At 33.2% G+C, this 20,837-nt stretch overlaps 2 protein-coding genes across 6 annotated transcripts in view; one reads left to right on the forward strand and one right to left on the reverse strand.

Moving 5' to 3' along the window:
• Nucleotides 1-1,666: 1,666 nt before the first annotated feature.
• Nucleotides 1,667-19,784, reverse strand: LOC143079086 (phospholipid scramblase 2-like). Of its 3 annotated transcripts, none has more exons than XM_076254250.1 (7): nt 19,695-19,784; nt 14,877-15,045; nt 13,467-13,550; nt 12,594-12,795; nt 11,612-11,726; nt 10,994-11,090; nt 1,667-5,919 (listed from the first exon to the last, which is right to left on the reverse strand). In XM_076254250.1, the coding sequence occupies exons 2-7, from the start codon at nt 15,013-15,015 to the stop codon at nt 5,819-5,821; spliced, it is 738 nt and encodes a 245-aa protein (XP_076110365.1). In that variant the 5' UTR covers nt 15,016-15,045; nt 19,695-19,784; the 3' UTR covers nt 1,667-5,818. The 3 variants fall into 3 exon arrangements, with proteins under 3 accessions (XP_076110365.1, XP_076110366.1, XP_076110367.1); XM_076254251.1 differs by having other exon boundaries at nt 19,664-19,756; XM_076254252.1 differs by having other exon boundaries at nt 19,623-19,729.
• A 178-nt stretch (nt 19,785-19,962) lies between these two features.
• LOC143079087 (mitochondrial import receptor subunit TOM70-like) overlaps nt 19,963-20,837 on the forward strand; it is a 38,381-nt gene continuing 37,506 nt past the window's right edge. For 2 of the 3 annotated variants that reach the window (XM_076254254.1, XM_076254253.1), the window contains exon 1: nt 19,964-20,222. In XM_076254254.1, coding sequence (XP_076110369.1) covers nt 19,983-20,222 — 240 coding nt within the window. In that variant the 5' untranslated portion in view covers nt 19,964-19,982. Of the gene's footprint in view, nt 20,223-20,837 lie in introns of all 3 variants that reach the window. The other variant, XM_076254255.1, reaches the window with a different exon arrangement.

The raw sequence follows: 20,837 nt of genomic DNA on the forward strand, positions 1-20,837 counted from the left end.
GGTTCCCCCACAAGTCTTTCAGTGCTTTTAATGAGTTCCTTAACTACAATCAAACGACTAATCATTAAGGTTTGTAATAAAACATGAATTTAGAAGAATTAATAAATTTTCTCTGGATGTTTAAGATAAGTTATGTGCTTTTGATGGTCCTTTTTTATTTGTTTGACACACTACAATTCCACACTATCTAATCAAACAAAATCTTGCCTATTAAATTAAATGGTATATCTATAAATCTGGTTGCAAATTTATTTGCTGCCACTCATAATAAAAATAAGTAATTTCAAAAGAGAGAGGTATATTATATATACTAGATACACTTACTGGAGGTGTGATGAGATGATATAAAGTTATATATTTTCTCCTTGACAACATTTATGTAAGTTTCCTTTAATAAAGTTTGACAGATTGTATGTATTCCTATGAGTACCAATTGTGCCCCTATAATATCAGAATTGTCCCTGAACTATTATGAATAACAGCTTATGGCAAAACTCAGTAAAGACCTTCTAAATTCCGTTTTATTGATAAATTCAACAACATTTACCTTTATCTTGATGATTTTTATTTTGTTGAGTAATCAAGAATTCTCTAAATACATTGCCAAAATATAACCACAAGAACTTACCTTAAATAAATCAAATATTAATAGCAATTAGTATACTTTCCTAGATTTAGACAATTCAGTTTAACAACCGAAATTCTACACCAACATTCAATACAAATGTGATGATTTTTCTTTCCCGATTGTTAATTATCCTTTTTTGGACAGTGATATTCCTCTGGTACCATCGTACAGTGTTTATATTATCCAACTCGTACATTATGCCCATTTCTGTAGTGATGCTTTGGATTTCAATTAGCATAATCTATGTATTAATGGAAAATTATAAAGTCAGTGACAAATTATTAAAAACCTTTCCAAGTAAACTTATCAATCCCTGCCACATCCTGTTTTTATGCCTTTTTGGTCAAGCTAGTTTTTGATGAAGTTGAATCCCTATCAACTTGAAACTTAATACAAATGTTCCATATGATACGATATTTCTAACTTTAATGCCAAATTAGTTTTGGCCCCGATTTCACAGTCCCACTGAACTTAGAAAATGATAGTGCCAGCTTCACGTTTAAGTTTTTGATGAATTTCCAATCAGCTTGAGACTTAGTACACTTGTGCCCTATGATATATGATATGATTTAATGCCAAATTAAAGTTTTCACCCCAATTTCAGTCAACTGGACATAGAAAATTGTAGTGTGAGTGGGGCATCCATCTACTATGGACACATTCTTGTTGTTTAATTTCTTTTCTTTGTATTGATCTGCTGAGTTAAGCCTTTTTCAACTGATTTTACAGTTTGTTCTTATGTTCTGTTGTTACACACTTGTCCCAAAATTTCAAAAATTTCAAAATTTCTTTTAACACCACTTCATTATTTATGTGCCTGTCAGGAGCCGGTTTGTTTTTCATAAACTGGTTTGTTATAAATTAGGCTATTAGTTTGTCAATTAGTTTCATTTTTATCATGTCAGGGCCTTATAAAGCCAAATATACTGTATTGTTTTTTCTCATTGTTTTTATATTAATGAAATAATAATGAACATTATTATAACGCAACCACAATCTTCATGTCACATTGCTAACTAATAAAAGAACAACTCACACTATAATTATACAGATCTTTTACTGTAAAATACAATAACAAAATTAACATATATTATAAAAAGAAATAAAACTTTAATGCCATATAAAAAATAAATATCACAGAACATAAGGCTTAGTATAAAATCTGCTGTTTTATTGTGGGCTTATACCATATTACTCAACCAAGTGAAACCAGGTGCCCTGCAGGGCGCAGCTTTATACGACCGCAGAAGTCGAATCCTGAACAGTTGGGGCAAGTATGGACACAACATTCAAGCTTGATACAGCTCTGAATTTGGATTGCAATAAAATTTTTGACATAATATGAGTTTCTGACAAAAAACAAATGTCAAGATCTTACAAATCTATTGCGAAATATTGTGGAATTTGAGAAATTTGAAGAAAAAAAAATGAAAACAACTACCACCCCCCTTTTTTTTGCAATGTGTCCAAAACCTGACATTTCTTTATTCATAATATACAAGTAGTGTTAGGGAGGTAAATCCTAACATACCCAACATTGTGTGTTAAATGTTTCAGAATTATCTCCCTTACACTGCTTTTCAATTGTCTCAATTGTTCATTGACCAGAAATACCTAGTTTTTCCCCTTGTTTGCCCCTAATTCCCAAACATTTTGAGCCATAACCCTCAATAAGTCAATACTAACCATCCCTTCATGGTATGGAAATTTGTGGTTTAATTTCAGAGAGATTCATACACTTAAACATAAGTTATTGTTTGAAAACAACAAAAATTATTATTTTGGGCCCCCTTTATGGCCCCTAATTCCTAAACTATTGGGACCATAACCATCAAAACCAATCCCAACCTTCCTTTAGTGGTACTGAATCTTCTTGTAAAAATTTATAGAGATCCATACATTTAAACACAAGTTTTTGTCTGTAAACTAGAAATATGCTTCTTTTTGGCCCTTTTTTGGCCCCTTGTTCCTACATATTTGGGAAAATTAACCCAAAACTGAATCCCAGCCTTCTCTGTGTTATGTGGGAACTTGTGGTAAAATGTCAGAGAGATCCATACAGTTACACACACGTTAATGTCTTCAAACTAGAAAAATGCTTGTTTTGGCCCCTTTTTTGCCCCTAATTCCTAGACTGTTTTCCAATAACCCCTTAAAATAAATCCCAACCTTCTACTTATGGTATTAAACATTGTGGTACAATTTCAGAATAATTGAAATACTAATACACAACTGTTTGTCCTGAAACTAGATAAATGCTGTCTTTGGTCCCTTTGGGCCCCTAATTCCTAACAGGGGCGGATCCAGAATCTCGATTCCTGGGGGGCACCATGAAACCAAAATTTTTATATTCGTCCTAATCATGCATCAAATATTTGCCACTGGACATTAAACAACCAACAATCAATCAATATTTTCATTATATTTCATCACCTCTACCTTCTTTTATCTATACTTTTTGTCCTCCCTTCCAGGCTTACTTTTTTGCACAGAATTCTTATCTCTGTAAAACACCTTCATATCATTACCCCGGTATATATTGTGACCTATTCATTTCCTTGTACATGTACGTACATATGGTAATTGAAACAAGAAAAATAAACAAATATAACTGTATGCTTGAGCTGTATAAGTCCCAGAATTCTGTTTTAAAGTAGATCTTATGGAAATAAAATAGCATTTATAAATGATTATTTATTAGAAAATGACAATTCATTTTTCCTGGACCTGGTGAAAAGGGGGAGGGGTAAAACAAATTGATAATTTCCATTGAAAATAAGAGGGGAAAGAAATATGACATGCCGTTTAAAAAAAATAATCTTGTATGGTATTAAAAAAATAGTTTAATTTGTTTGCTGAATAAATTCTCAAAACAAGTTTTGAAATTGAAGAAGAAGAAATTTTATTTGTGAGTACTGTATTTTGGAATGAAGCGATACCCAAATATAAATGTATGCCATCCTTTTCGACTTCAAACATATATTTGTACCTATTTAAAAAAAAAACACATCAGAAGTTTCACCTGGTAATCCTAATTATAAACCAATAAAAAATGGTACTATTCGAAATCAACATGTAAATGTATTTTACATAAAAGCTTTTGCAAACAAACATTACACACAAGTGTCAATATTTACACACCCACCGATAAGTTGTCATAAATCACACATGTGGACGCTGGTATTAATTACATAACGGCCAGTTTAAGAAGTCAAATCCAGCTGGGATTAATTTCCGCTCTAGATAAGAAGATTCAATAGCAATAAAATTATGTTAGAATTTTTTTTGGTGACCTGAACTGGGGGGGGGGGGGGCTGGAAACAATCCGTCTTCAGACGACAACGACACAGACGACAACGACACAGACGACGTGATACCAATATACGACCAAAATTTTTTTTATTTTTGCCGTCGTTGAAAATACATGTATAGCAAAAAGTTAATTATTTCATCATTACATCTTGAATATAAACTACATAAAGCATTAAAGTTTTCTATAAACCTCTAGTTTTCAGGGAATTACATTTTTGTAGGTGTAATACCCCTATTTGTCTGTTAAATTTGCACTTTTAAAAAAATTGTGCAGAATTAAAGAATAAAGAAATACTTTGCATGAGTAAAGTTTTATCCTGTCCAGTACTATAGAAAAAAAATCACATAACATTTCATTGCATATAAGAAAATAATCATCATTAGAAGTTAACAAATCAAATTTTCATTTCTTTTTACCTGTGTATAAGCTTTAGTAATCATGTAATCTCAAGTTTCCAAAAATATTCTACAGAAAACCCAAATAAAAAAAATAATGGTGTTTTGAAATACTAAAGATTATATGTTTAGGACCCATAAATGTTTTACTTCAATGAAACGTAGGAGTAATTACCTACAACCGTTAAATTCAAGGGAATATGTTTTCAATTTTTTTTTGTGTATGCAAATGGATGTGACGTACAATGATTTGGTGATATCATCTGTATCATTATGCCTTGATATTTACAAGATGAGCCATATTGAACAATACATCTTATAAAAATAAATAAAAATACACAGTTTATCAATTTAAAAAAAAATTAATACTTTATATATGAATAACAGATGTGTAATATAGTCAATGTGACAGCAACAGAGCAATTAAAATCACTTAAGGTGGCTCGGGACTATTCGACTGCGCATAATTTCATGCATGAATTGCAAAAGTATTTGTCGTAAATTCGACATAATTTTTCTAAATAATTTGATTGATTAGAAATGTTAAATCATTGTTGTTATGTGACTAAAAGAATATTTTCGTTATTATCCGTATTTTTTAAAGGGTCAAAGTGACATTTCACCCATTTTCACCATTTTCTCGCCGAAATTTGGGTTTTAAGGCAAAATATTTTTTTTTGCTTATCGGTGACCTATGTTTTTTTATTGGCTCATTCTTTGAAGCTATATTCCAGCTTTTCATATTGCAGTTTTGGACCAATTGTCATAGAATTTTTTTGATATTCCGATAAAAATATGTCAACACCTCCATTTTCCCTATCATTTCATTGAAAAATGGTCCCTTTAACATACCTGTTTAAAAGTAAAATTTTGAGCTTAAATAGTCCGTGACCCCCTATTTTTTATCGACCAATTTGTTTCATTTTGTTTAAAGAATAAAATAACCAAAAATACGGCACTTCTGATAGAAACTTCAAATAGGCCCGAGCCACCTTAACAGGTACCAAAGATCAATCATAAACACCAAATTCTATAAATAGCAATCATGTTGCTGTGGTCAACTAATAAATATTTTGTTCTGACCTGGAGTCCTGACCTTGCCCTTGAACCCATTTATAACTACTGCTATTAATTATACAGGAAGTTGTTTTTAGAAAAAATCTTATTCAACTTTAGCATCATAACCCTGCTTTCATCAGTTACTGAAAAATGATACAGGTGAAAGAGTTCTAATTTTATTTTCCCCAAGACCCGCATAAAGCTATATATGGAAAAGTCATCACATTGAATCCTGGTAACTACAGTGACAACATCATATGTATAGAATTCAACACACATGAATAAGTTTACAAAATATTTCAGACTTACAAATAAATTTATATAATATTGCATATATAATGAACAAGCTGCTGAAACAGCCAATTAAATCTCTACTTCAGATCTTAGCTCTGCTCTACATAAATGATGAATAAAGTTTAATAATCAGCAACAAGTTCTTTGTTGTCTCTCAAAGAAATTATAGTCTATCAGGAAACTACTGCCTAAAATTATAATTTTATCCTGGACGTGCAGATCTTTTAGAACTGAAAATATAAAATTATTATATGTAAGTGTTTTGTAAACAGGAAGTTGTCAAGTGATCAATCTGAAAACGCATCACGCTGTATAGCTGACTTATAATATAAACCCTGAAACCAAATTTCAGAAATCCTTATGATGAAGTTCCTGAAAAAGATGTGAAGAAAAATATTCATTGGACAGATAGACAGACAGATGGATAGAGAGATAAAACAGCACACACCTGTTTTTTTAAAGCAAGGATATTATTTAAGTGCTGGGGTGTAATTGCAATTTAGAAGAAGATTATAGATCGTCAAGTCTTGTTAACAACATTTTAATTTATTTTTTCTGTCGGCTATTTATGCAGAAGTTGGTTTAAATATGAACAAAGGAAGATAACTCCAATTTCAAATATTACTATTGATATTTTAGAACAGGTACTACTGGTACTAGAATTGTGCACAATTTATGTAGCTTTTAATGTAATATTTCAAAAGATAATAATATGCAGGAAGACATATTATTCTGAATCCAGATTGACAAGTCTTTGCTCTGACTTCCTAATGCTGTGTGCTTATTGGAGAAACAACAAATATTAATTTTCAACAGGTCTTTGGTTTGACCTGGCAAGGGTTCAAACCCAAGACCTCCCACACTTGATGCAAGCATGGGACCACTGAGGTAGTTAATGAATAAGATGTATATTATGCAGAAATGCAATCTTTATCCCAAAAGTACACTGCATTTAGACAAGAGTGCACACACTGAAATGTCTCGCCTTCTTTACTAATCATTGATATTATGTTGATAGTCCTAAGTATAAAGCGTTATTACAACTGTCACATAAACTTAACTTTAAACAAGATAGTTAAACAAAGACCAATGAACCATGAAAATGAGGTCAAGGTCAGATGAACCATGCCAGGCAGACATGTACAGCTAACAATGCTTCCATACAACAAATATAGTTGACCTATTACTTATAGTTTAAGAAAAATAGACCAAAACACAAAAACTTAACACTGTCCAATGAACCGTGCAGTTGAGGTCATGGTCAAATAAAACCTGCGGGACTGACACATAGATCATAATATATTTCCATACACCAAATATAGTTGACCTTTGGCATATAATATTAGATAAAAAGATCAAAACTTAAAAACTTAACTTTGACCACTGAACCATGAAAATGAGGTCAAGGTCAGATGACATCTGCCCGCTAGACATGTACACCTTACAATCATTCCATACAACAAATATAGTAGACCTATTGCATAAAGTATGAGAAAAACAGACCAAAACACAAAAACTTAACTATAACCACTGAACCATGAAAATGAGGTCAAGGTCAGATGACACCTGCCAGTTGGACATGTACACCTTCCAGTCCTTCCATACACCAAATATACTAGCCCTATTGCTTATAGTATCTGAGATATGGACTTGACCACCAAAACTTAACCTTGTTCACTGATCCATGAAATGAGGTCGAGGTCAAGTGAAAACTGTCTGACGGGCATGAGGACCTTGCAAGGTACGCACATACCGAATACAGCTATCCTATTACTTATAATAAGAGAGAATTCAACGTTACAAAAATTCTGAACTTTTTTTTCAAGTGGTCACTGAACCATGAAAATGAGGTCAAGGACATTGGACATGTGACTGACGGAAACTTCGTAACATGAGGCATCTATATACAAAATATGAAGCATCCAGGTCTTCCACCTTCTAAAATATATAGCTTTTAAGAAGTGAGCTAACACCGCCACCGCCGCCGTAGCCGCCGCCGGATCACTATCCCTATGTCGAGCTTTCTGCAACAAAAGTTGCAGGCTCGACAAAAATAACACCAATAGAAATCTACAGTAAACTTATCAAGTGAATATTTCATTGTGGGAAAAAAAAGGAGTTAAGGAGCAGACCTGTGTGGTATCAAATTAATCTAGATCTTTAAAGGACATCATATATAAAGGTGAATGTATACTGAAATGAAATCAATCTCAAGAGATGAAACGAAGATTAATACCTTTTTGTTGTTGGGGTGCTGTTTCATTTAAGTATACCCCAACATCTCATTCTAATTGAAAGCTTGATCTGTCAAAGCCACACAAATGGCCCCGTTTCAAAAAGTTGAAAAATCTGCAATTTCAATAACACATGTGGACACAAACATGATGCTAGTCACACATATCGAAAATCAGCTTAAAATCTGGAGGCATATAGAAAAAAAGTGTGTATAACTGTGATTTTCAACAATTTATCAAAATCCAAAGCCCGTAAATTACGGCAAAAATAAGCAGAGCGGAACGAAACTTAAACTATATCTGTAACTCATTGTGGTTAACTCACATACCAAAAATTAGCCCAATATCTGAAAGAGTTTAGATAAAAAGTCTGTATAACTGTGATTTTCAACAATTTATCAAAGTTCAAAGCCCGTAATTTCAGCAAAAATAAGCGGAGCAGAACGAAACTTAAACTTGATCTGTAACTCATCATGATTAACTCATATACCAAAAATCAGCCCAATATCTGAAGGCGTTTAGAAAAAAAACTTATTTGTTGCGGAATGACAGAATTACAGAATTTAGGAATTACGGACAAGGGTAAAACTATATGGCACCAACAACTTCGTTGCGGGGCCATAAAAACATCAAATAAACAGACACGGTACTTTTTAGTTGACTTTTGTTATCAATATACTTAAGAAATAATTCATGGGGGCTTGAATATATCATGATTTTACCACGGGTTGGCCCTTTATGACAAATATTTTACCCTGAGCGATAGAGAGGAGTAAAATATCGGCATAAAGGGACAACCCGTGGTAAAATCACGATATATTCAAGCCCCCATCAATTATTTCGATTCTAATAGGACAAATACGGCAATAATCTTTTGGATCGAAGCGATCTAGGTAGAAGCACATATTTGCCGTTCCCATTATAAATAAACGCACTATTAAACTGGCGTAAAAGAACGGAGCAAACTAAATAAGTGACATGCTTAAACTATTTACAATAACCTCCAATCGCGTCGGGAATGCCGTAAAGTGGTTTACTGTCGCAGAATTTCTTGGCAATGTTGGTTGAACTGGAAATGGTGGTGGGAAGGATTTATGTTCTTTGTATCTTACTTCTTTTAACTTTAATTTGCTGCAGGTTTAAAATAGTACTGGAAATCTATCTTGGCTGTTTTGTGTCATCTCCATTGACTTTTGAAAGATCCTTTTTAAGGTTTCACACTAAAATAATTTTACATTTAATTTTCTGATGGCACAGAATGATGGTACATATAAATCTTGATATATTGGCCGTCCTGTTGTAGGAATGTAATCCTCTGTTTGTTCTTCATATAAGTTTCCTTTAGTTTGGTGGTTTCTTGGCAGTAATTGATGGTATCAGTTGTTTGTTGGCTTCTTGGAATTCTTCGTTCTTGCTCGGTATAGAGATGGCCGTGGGGTCGGCGCTGTGTGGTATAGGCGGATCCGGGGATGCAGGGGTTCAGATGGAATATCAAAAGATAAATAAAGAGCTGCTGAACCAACGCCTCTTATGTTTTGTGCTGGTAGAGTTCCCTTAAGTGGATACCAGATGGTATGCAGGGTTGTCAAATAAAAAAATCAAATACCGCTACATTGACAACAACACTTAAGTAAACTGCATCTTTTATTGTCGACATGTTTCGCCGATTAGATCGGCTTCATCAGGACAAAGTATACAAAATTAGAACCCCTGAAGTACAAAAAAACGGTATCATGTATGTGACGTCATACGACAAATACGGCAATTCTTTTGGATCGAAGCGATCTAGGTAGAAACACATATTTGCAGTTCCCATTATCGGCATAAATAAACGCACTATTAAACTGGCGTAAAAGAACGGAGCAAACTAAATAAGTGATTTGCTTAAACTATTTACAATAACGTATGTAGACAGTTTTGGATGAATTTAAATGATAATTTACTTATATGTCTTATATGTATATAAAACAAGAGTGCACACACTCAAATGTCTCACCTTCTTTACTAATCATTGATATTATGTTGATAGTCCTAAATATAAAGGTTTATTACAACTGTCACATAAACTTAACTTAACCAAGAAAACTAAGCATTGACCAATGAACCATGAAAATGAGGTCAAGGTCAGATGAACCATGCCAGGCAGGCATTTACAGCTAACAATTCTACCATACAACAAATTTAGTTGACCTATTGCTTATAGTTAAAGAAAAACAGAACAAAACACAAAAACTTAACACTGAGCATTGAACCATGAAAATGAGGTCAAGGTCAAATGACACCTGCCAGTTGGACATGTACACCTTACAATCCTTCCATAAGTCGAATATAGTAGACCTATTGCTTATAGTATCTGAGATATGGACTTGACCACCAAAACTTAACCTTGTTCACTGATCCATGAAATGAGGTCAAGGTCAAGTGAAAACTGTCTGACAGGCACATACCAAATATAGTTATCCTATTAATTATAATAAGAGAGAATTTAACGTAACAAAAAATCTTAACTTTTTTTTTCAAGTAGTCACTGAACCATGAAAATAAGGTCAAGGACATTGGACATGTGACTGACGGAAACTTCTTATCATGAGGCATCCATATACAAAGAATGACGCATCCAGGTCTTCTATCTTCTAATATATAAAGCTTTTAAGAAGTAAGCTAACACAGCCGTAGCCGCCACCGGCGGATCACTATGCCTGTGTCGAGCTTTCTGCGACAAAAGTCGCAGGCTTGACAAAAATGGCTATACCACATTTCAGCATCGTTTGTTTACGTTTCCTTGATGTGATGATTTTCTGATTCACAAGCATGTATTTTCCGGTAAAATGCTTATATTCTTACGTCATTGTTCCTTGACATCAGGTACCTCATTCATAAAAAAGCATTTGACGTGGGAGTACGATTGGAACAGCCTTGACAATATATTCATATTTTACCACGGGTGTGTACTCAAAGCGTTTGAAGGACGTCATGTAAGAAATTTTATATAGGTAATTATTAAATAAATTTTCACACATTATCATTCGGAATACTACATTTCCCATACTATAAAATTACTAATACCTACATTTTATTGTGTATTCGTTTTCCGTCCCACAGAAATCCTTACAGTTTCCTGAACAGTTCTTTGTTATTTCTGCTACTGGTTCCCCTCTCTCTGTTATCTTAAGAAACAATTATAATCTTAATTCATGCATACAGGTACTCTGAATTTTTAGAGGGCATTTATTTATCATTGCTAAAATATCTTAACTATGGACAAATATATGAGAATTTTAAATGTATTTTTTTAATTTTTGTAAACCTTCTGTTTCCCAATTTTAATAATAACAAAAATCATTGCAAAATTTAACATAAGCATAAATATCTATTATAAATCCATCAACTAACAAAAATACCATTGTGTACCCTCTAACTATCTTGTGAACTGAAATAAAACATCGACCCCAATGAAGTCTTTTACTTGTCAAATGTAAAATATATACAATTTTCTTGTCTCCAACATGTCCAAAGCTGATCGTGTAATATTAAAAAAAAGTAGGTACTAACACTTTGTTGCTGTTAGATCAATCGAACCAAAACAATATGTATCTTCAGAATGTTTATATATTCTCCCAGGATGAGATTATGATATTAAATACCTCTATGGATATACATGTATATTAGAACATTGGCAGTACCTCACCTGTATGGATACACTAGCACATAGTTTGCATAGAAAACAACTGAAACTAATTCTGAATAAGATTCTGTCATCCTCACTAGTTATATAATAACCTGGACAGCAACAAAAACTTCGACTGAAAATAAATATTGTATATATACTGTATTTATATAGCACATTGGACAGCAACAAAAACTTTGACTGTAACATAAGAATTGTACATGTACTTATATGTTAATTTGCTCTTAACGATTGTTTTAGATTTCCCAATTAATAAATTACTTACAAAACTATCTACACAAGAAGCTTAATGTACATATACTGAAAAGGATTCTCCAAAACTGTATACATATACTGCTTACTATACAGACGATTATCTCCCTTGTAATTTTTTAATTAAAAACTTATTTTTTGAAAGGTGAATATCAACATTCTACTCGACCCTTTATTCATGAACTGCAGGAATTTAATTTAACTAAGTAGACCAAATCATGATATAGTTGTTAGTCAATTTAAGTTCTTTCCTTAGAAGTCGTGTCATTGGTTTGAATTACCTCCCCTTTACGAAAATATTGAAAATCCATGAGTGGTCACACTACTTATTCAACCAGGCGTAAAAAATATGTTAGTAAAGTATAGTGTGAAAATGTCATAATATTTGCCATATATGTTAAAATAACTAAATGTATATAGAAACTTCCTATCATAATGAACATGAGTACAAAGCTTTAAATTGGTATGAACATGAGTTCATTAAAAAATATTTTAAACCAAAACTTTCACCAGAAAATTCACGGATTTCACACTATTACATTCAATGTTTAGTAAACCGCTAAATGTTGGTCAAAACCCTAATTTGGCATTCATCTTGAAAGATCACATCACCTTTAATTTCAAATTGATGTAATCAAAATTTCTTAAACCAAACTTTAACCTATGATACATGATAGAAGGATGCACAGAACAGAGACAATGTGCCCCTATGTTTAATTCTTGAACTTACTCTTCACTTATTGTAGCAATATGTGTCCCTGGAGGACTTTCTATATTTAATTCCTGTATACAACAACACCACCACCAACATACACCACATGGACAACGTAGAGGGCGCTGAAGTCGAAGTACTTCCTGTTGATCTGCATTACTTAGTTTCATAACAAAGCCTCTGTTTGCACCAAGACACTGTCTTACATAGCATTCTGAAACTAACAATTCAATACCCATTAACGAGGTGTATTTTTTTTTAATATAGAAAGTAAGACTGTCTAAAATTGATTTTTACAAGAATGCAAATACCAAAATGTCTGGCCTGCTAAACTTATTATGATTGAATTTATATTAAGTCTGTAAAAAGAAGGTTCAAACAATCTATGCAACTGAGTTCAAGTTGAGATGAACCCTGCCAGACAGACATGTACACCTTAAAATTATACTATACATGAAACATTTTAGCCTACTGCTGATACATATAAACCAAATATACTTATTCTATTACCATGATTACACATAATAAGTCAGTAATTCACATGATAAAAACATTTTTTTTCAAGCAGCTACTGAACCATGAAAATGGGGTCTAGGACAATGGACACATGACAGACAAAAACTTCATTATATAAGGGATCTGCATACAAGGAATGAATCATCTAGTTCTTCTACCTTCTAAAATATAAAACTTCACACAAATAGTTAATGCTGTCACCAGGAGACCAAATGACACAGGAAACAACATATTGTAGGTCATGTACAGACTTCAAATATGAACAAAACCTCAACAGCATACCGGTAGTCAGCTATAAAAGGCCCTAGAATGACATATATGTAAAACAATTCAAAGGAGAAAAAAAATCCCATCATAGACTGATAGCATAATTACCTTCTTGTGCATATAAAAAATGTTCTTCTTCTTTGGTTCCATCATAAAGACTGTATCTGGCTGGTCTCTGCCAACAACAGAATACTGAAATAGATGTTACTTTATTCATACATAAAAAAACAAGCATTTAATATCCCAGGAACAAAATTAAAAACCTAATTAAACACTAATTGATGCATACTCAAGTCAACTTTATCTGTGAATATTTAGACATTTTCCCAAATATTATAATGGATTAACTCTAATTCAGCCAAATAATAGGGCTCTTCACGGTTAGTTCGGCCATATTGGATAGGGGCAGATTTTCCTAATGGAGGTAAAAATGGTGTGAAAAATACCGGAAAGCATCATTAAAACAGAGCAGTTGCTTGGAAACACACATAGGATTTCCCATACTTTCATACTATTTCCACCTCTTTCTAAAAAATCTGCCCCCTATCCAATATGGCCGAACTAACCGTGAAGAGCCCTATTAAAGAGACCAATACCATGTTTTACACCTATATGTATATTAGAAATATTCATAGTAATCTTCATACTAAAACTAACTTTTGCATTCATATTGCTCAGCATAATATCAATTGAATTATAGTATGTTGTTACTATGTTTGTGTGTTTCTTTTTGATTTTTTTTCATCACACTTGTAACATATATCTATTGCCTAGATTCCAAATGCATATATGTTAATTGTTTATAATAATATTCTATATATACTGTGGATTCATTATTATTCGTTGGATACCAATTTCTTGGATTTCGTGGGAACAGGTGAACCACGAAATTAATTGTTCAACGAATACCAAATTTTCCATTTTTCTGCATATCACGAAAAACATGTAAGTTTTCCTCAATCCACAAAAACTGGTACCAACGAAAAAAAAAATCCACAGTACTATACTTAACTAGTATGCCCTCCTGGGCCATAATATGGTGATTAAAAAATATTCTATTCTAATTATTTTTTTGTACATAAATTAGGCTGTTAGTTTTCTCGTTTTAATTCTTTGACATTTGTCATTTCAGAGCCTATTATAGCTGACTGGAGTATGGGCTTTGTTGAAGGCAATACAGGGACCTATAGATGTTAATGTTTGTGTCATTTGGTCTCTTGTTGAGAGTTGTTTCATTGGCAATCATACCACATCCTCTTTTTTTTCATATTTGCTACTTTTCTTTTCCTTGGTTGCACACAATATTTTTTCTATTAATCTTTTTAAAAGAATGAACTGGGCCAGTTCAACTTGCAATAATACATTTCAATATATAATTAGTATGCTTATCTATATTTATCTAGAAACACAGATGATACATGTATGGTACTGCTAAGATATAAAGGTTACTTTATGATGTGGTTTGTTGTTTTTTTTCAGTTTATGTTCTTAGTTCATATCTGTAGCAGTTATACTTACCTTCTGTTGAATCAAGATGCTGATGTATTTTGATCTCAGTAATATTCTGTAGTTCCTTCAGACCAGGAGGAAGTTCTGTTATTGGAGGAAGTTGAGGAAGTTGTTTTTCATCACCTGGCTGTGTGGTTACAGCAGTCATATTGCTTTTGGTATCATTGACTTAATTAAACTGTCAGAAATAAAAAATAGAGCAATTCAATACAATCTGTCTTAACCAATGTCTGCATGAAACTGGAAACCTGTGTAAAAGAGCTCTTGTAATAATAAAAGACATACAGTGAAGTTGTGAAAATTACCAAACATCTGTCTCATCTGAACAGAATTTTCCATCCTGGTTAGGTTTAGGAAAAGGTCACAGAACTTTATTATTCTAATATATCTTTATCATTTCTATTCATGCTATTCAATCATTTAGAACAGTTTGAAAGTGAATTTTTATTTAAACACTTCAATATTAAAACATTTTACATTAAACATTATCATAACTGTCAGAAAAATATAAGTGGGCTTAAAGCTTGTTTAGATATAGTAATTTTTAAGAATGGTATAGTATTCTACATGTATACCATGTATACAAATCCTTGGTTATTTTGGAGAAAAAAAACTATTGGAAACAAATATATTTAGTCTACTTGGTATCTGAGTGACTAATGTTAATTTATATGTTATTAGTTCCACAGTCCACCAAATTTAAAGTTGAAACAATTTCATAAAAAATAGACCAGTGGAGCTGTTGATTATTAATTTTACAATTATCTAAAATATTGTTTTTGCTTCATCATGCATATATATGTAACTCAGAAACGTGTCCTTTCCCCCAAACGTGTCCGATTCCCCCAAACGTGTCCATATTGACGTCACTGAACTGCAAAACATGTCTAGTTAAAAACTTCGCCAAAGCGTGTGATTTGTATAAACGCCCAAACGTGTCAATTTTCAACAAACCCCCAAACGTGTCCAATCCCAAAAACGTGTCCATATCAAGCGTTATTTGGTTATTGCTATTCCATTAATGTATACTAATTTTACCATTTCATTAAAAATATAGATAAGGTACTTTTTTAAACCGGCCGAAATAACTGCTTAAAAGTGGGGGCGTCATTTTGGCTATGTCGTATGTAAATTGTAAGCAAACATGTTTAGTTAAACTGTACAGTTAACGGATGAAAGTGTCCCTTTCTCTTTACATTAAAATTTGTATGTTCTCTCTAAATATTGTGAAACACCGGCAAACTGGACGATCAACATTCTAAAATAAATGCATCAGTACAAATGTAAAAAAATAAAAACTTGTAACCTATGTTCTCTCTAAATATATATGAAATACTTGCAACTGGACAATACACAATCATCAGTTTAAAGTTAATTTATTCAGCAAATGTAAAACTATTTCGCTCTAAATATCCATAGAGTACTTGCAACTGGACAATATGCTATCAACAGTCTAGAAAGTGAATTTATACAGTACAAATTAAATTTGTAATTACGGTAACCACTAATAACCGGCGTTGATCACATAACATTCATATTGATAAAAAGAATCTATAAAACCAATGCATGAAATATTTGGCACTGGACGTTATGTCTCTTGATCGTGTCTCTTTAGTGATGCTGGAAACCTAAAATTTATTAAAAAAACGGATAACCAGTTTATGATTTGATGAGTTTTTGAAATACACACAAATTCAGATGGAGAACTATTAACAAAAGTTTAAAAAAAAATGCTGCTTAACTCCCGCCAGGCAATATTCGGATAAATTTAAAATGCATCATTGGAGTTTATAAGTACAAAATAATTTACAAAGTCACCGATTAATTCAACTCTATAACTATGTGCAGGTTCGCTCTTAATGAGTTTGAAATACTTGCAACTGAACAATAAGCAATTTCAGTCAAAAATTAATTAACAATTACAGATTAAATTTTGAATTATGATATTCATTAAAAACCTACATTTAATTAACTAAAGCTATTAAATGAAAACTTTGTCACCTGTGTCCCCATTATAAATTTGTCGTCAACGTTATCAGCGATTTTATTTAGGAGATACATGTATTAACGCTAAAAGACATGAAACGTTCTGGCGTTAAATATTGGACACGTTTTGGCGAATAACATTTATCGGACACGTTTGGGGGTTATGAATTCGGACACGTTTGGGGAATATTGTACATTTCGGACACGTTTGGGGAATATTGTACATTTCGGACACGTTTAGGGAGAAAAGACACGTTTGGGGGAATCGGACACGTTTGGGGGGAAGGACACGTTTGGGAGTGTTACATATATATATATATATATATATATATATATATATGATTAAATTATTATTATATATTTAATAAAGTATCTAAAGATCTGTCTTTGGTCTCATTTGCGAGAGCTCAGTCCCAGAGGAACGAACCTGTGTCCACCGTTTAACCTACACGAGGGGACAGTGACACATAGCTACCCGACCCTCCTGTTACAGGTACTACATGTACATTGTAATAATGGCAAACACATCCTATGGACAGCATAGAAATATGGTTGCCCCATCTCAAAAGCTCTCTATACACACAAGAGTGCACACGCTGAAATGTCTCACCCTCTTTACTAATCATTGATATTATGTTGATAGTCCTAAATATAAAGCTTTATTACAACTGTCACATAAACTTAACATTAACCAAGAAAACTAAACATTGACCAACGAACCATGAAAATGAGGTCAAGGTCAGATGAACCAATTTACAGGCAGGCATGTACAGCTAACAATTCTTCCATACAACAAATATAGTTGACCTATTGCTTATAGTTTAAGAAAAACACACCAAAACACAAAAACACAACACTGAGCAATGAACTGTGAAAATGAGTTCAAGGTCAAATAAAACCTGTGCAACTCACATATATACATCATAATACATTTCAATACATCAAATATAGTTGACCTATTGCATACATGTATAATATTAGAAAAAAAGACCAAAACTCAAAAACTTAACTTTGTCCACTGAACCATGAAAATGAGGTCAAGGTCAGATGACACCTGCCAGCTAGACATGTACACCTTACAATCATTCCATACACCAAATATAGTGGACCTATAGCATACACTTATGAGAAAAACAGACCAAAACACAAAAACTTAACTATAACCACTGAACCATGAAAATGAGGTCAAGGTCAGATGACACCTGCCTGTTGGACATGTACACCTTACAGACTGTAAGTTACAGTCCTTCCATACACTGAATATACTAGACCTTTTGCTTATAGTATCTGAGATATGGACTTGACCACAAAACTTTACCTTGTTCACTGATCCATGAAATGAGGTTGAGGTCAAGTGAAAACTGTCTGATGGGCATGAGGACCTTTCAAGGTAGGCACATACCAAATATAGTTATCCTATTACTTATAATAAGAGAGAATTTAACATTACAAAAAATATTAACTTTTTTTTCAAGTAGTCACTGAACCATGAAAATGAGGTCAAGGACATTGGACATGTGACTGAAGGAAACTTTGAAACATGAGGCATCCATATACAAAGTATGAAGCATCCAAGTCTTCCACCTTCTAAAATATAAAGCTTGTAAGAAGTTAGCTAACACTGCGGCCGCCACATCACTTTCCCTGTGTCGAGCTTTCTGCGACAAAAGTCACGGGCTCGACAAAAATGGCTATACCACATTTTAGCATCGTTTGTTTACGTTTCCTTGATGTGCCTGAGGCTCGACAAAAATTGCTGCTCCACATGTCATATGATAGTTCAAGTGTCAAAGACAAAGATTTCTAAACAACAATTATGTCTAATCTATTTATAAGAATTTAAAAGTTAACACATCCTGTCCTTCAGCATTTTTCAGTGAACAACTTATCGAATGGGTGAAATAGTCAGCTAGTTATAAGATTCAACTGTATAAGTATGTATGTATGTACTAGTAAATGCTTTCGATATTGGAAGAACCCCTGGAAAGCTGCGAGGGTACAGCGGCATCCATGTACACTCCTTATCGGGTTTAAAGGAGATGTGTCACTAACGTATAATTACGACAATTTTTTTTACAAGGACATGTAACCGACCCCCCCCCCCCCACCCAAACACAAAGGGAGTGCTAGGACACTGGGAAGTCTGTTATTATTGTGGAGGAAGCTGAAGTACTCAGAGAGAATGACTGGGCCATTAGAAGGAAACAGACAAACCCGAGAGATATCAGAAGATTCATCTCCAGGTCAAAGTAGGGAACAACTTTGACCAAATGACGCCCCCAAAGTACCCATTCTAGTTTAAACTCCAGTCTGAATAAAAGAGAAGCGGGTGGGAGGGTGAAAATCAACCTTGTGATGTACCAAATTTCCAGAGCCCAAGTCAGATCCAACTCAGGACCTTCAGTATTGTATATATATACATAGCCATCGGTCTTAACCACTAGACCACGAACCAGGGACTTACTAACCGTTAGTATAGAAAGTCCTAGTCCAAATAATTATGACGTCTTGAAGGGCTATTATAATTTTTTTCTTTGACGCCTTACTTCGACGTAAGGCGTCAAAGAAAAAAATTATAATAGCCTTTCAAGACGTCATAATTATTTGGACTAAGAAAGTACCTGAACGAACCCACACTTTAAAAACTTAATATAGTGTGTAGTTAAATGATTTCTTGTATTATTAGTTCAATAGTTGTATTGAAGTTTTAACTTCAGCTGTTCAGTGAAACTCTGAGGCTGTAATTTTAAAAATATTTTTATGTGACACCTTCTGTCGACGAACTGCACATTTCATGAAAAGAGAAATACCATTTTAGATGAACATATTTAGATAAATTACATTGCTCCTGTATCGTAACCAATGTGGTTTTCTCTTGTTTACATTTTCACGGGAAATTAACTTATGAGTGAAATGTGCTAAAAACTTTACTTGTCAGTCCCGACCTTTCAATTTCATCATCCTATTCGATAAACCGTACATCATTTATTGAGAAAAAAACATCCATATATATTAAAAATAATATTCGAAAATATTATATTTATTATCAGTGAAGAATACTACCACACTATTGCATAAATGTGCAAGGAAAATATACAATTTATTCGTGGTGTCACGTGGTTTACCAAAATGGCTGCCTCCAGTGAAAGTGTGGGATCGTCTCCTTCATCAGAAGGCTGGTCTAAATGGCAGATTGGATTGGCTGTTGGCGTCCCAGCAGTAGTTGTGGGTGGCTATTTATTGTACAAGAGAAGAAAGAACAAAAAATCTGACAAAGAACAATCGTCAAATGGAGCCAAAAAGAAATCAAGCACCGGCGAAGATAAGTCGGTTAAAGATAAATTGGAATCACAAAATGATCTTGAAAAGGTACTTGATTTAACTGAAAGGTTATTCTAATAATGACAATTTAATGTAACATGCTATATGAAACTATTGTCATCACCCTACTTTCATTTTCAACCTCACACAACACATGTACATGTATACATTTGTTATGTAAGAGCCTAAAACAATCATTTCGGCTACCGTTAGCGTCAAATTGGTTAAAATTTTACTGTGATTTGTCTAAATATCCTTATCGTGATTTGTCAGAGGTCTCAAATAATTATCGTTACTGTCATTTTTGGAAAATCTACATAATTAGTTTAAATCAGTCGATGTTTTTATTGTCTAACAGAAAGTGTACATTTTATTGTCATACACCAAAATTTACTGTTAATGTATTTTGGCAAGAACTTTTACCGTTATTAGTCATGAAGCTACCTGCATTACTACCCTAGTAAAGGGGGGGGGGGGCGGGCGGGTCTGATCCCACATGTGTTTTTTGTAAGAAATCCATATCCAGCTTATCCTTGCCATACATGTAATAGCGCATCCAATTTCCCAGGTCCTGTCTGACTTTGTTTCCTGTTTTCACTCTTAATTATTTGACTTGCACGTGTCACGCTGTTTAAAGAAAATCGGCCAATTCTGCGTCTTAGA

The sequence above is a fragment of the Mytilus galloprovincialis genome, chromosome 6 (genome assembly GCF_965363235.1).
Source record: "Mytilus galloprovincialis chromosome 6, xbMytGall1.hap1.1, whole genome shotgun sequence".
Lineage (NCBI taxonomy): Eukaryota > Metazoa > Mollusca > Bivalvia > Mytilida > Mytilidae > Mytilus > Mytilus galloprovincialis.

Coding starts and splice junctions, on each gene's coding strand:
- LOC143079086 (XM_076254250.1), bottom strand. CDS start 15,015: ATGACTGCTGTAACCACACAGCCAGGTGATGAAAAACAACTTCCTCAA. Junction 12,796..13,466: donor TTTTTTATATGCACAAGAAG/GTAATTATGCTA, acceptor TTGAATTGTTAG/TTTCAGAATGCTATGTAAGA. Junction 5,920..10,993: donor AAACGAATACACAATAAAAT/GTAGGTATTAGT, acceptor TTATATTTTCAG/TTCTAAAAGATCTGCACGTC.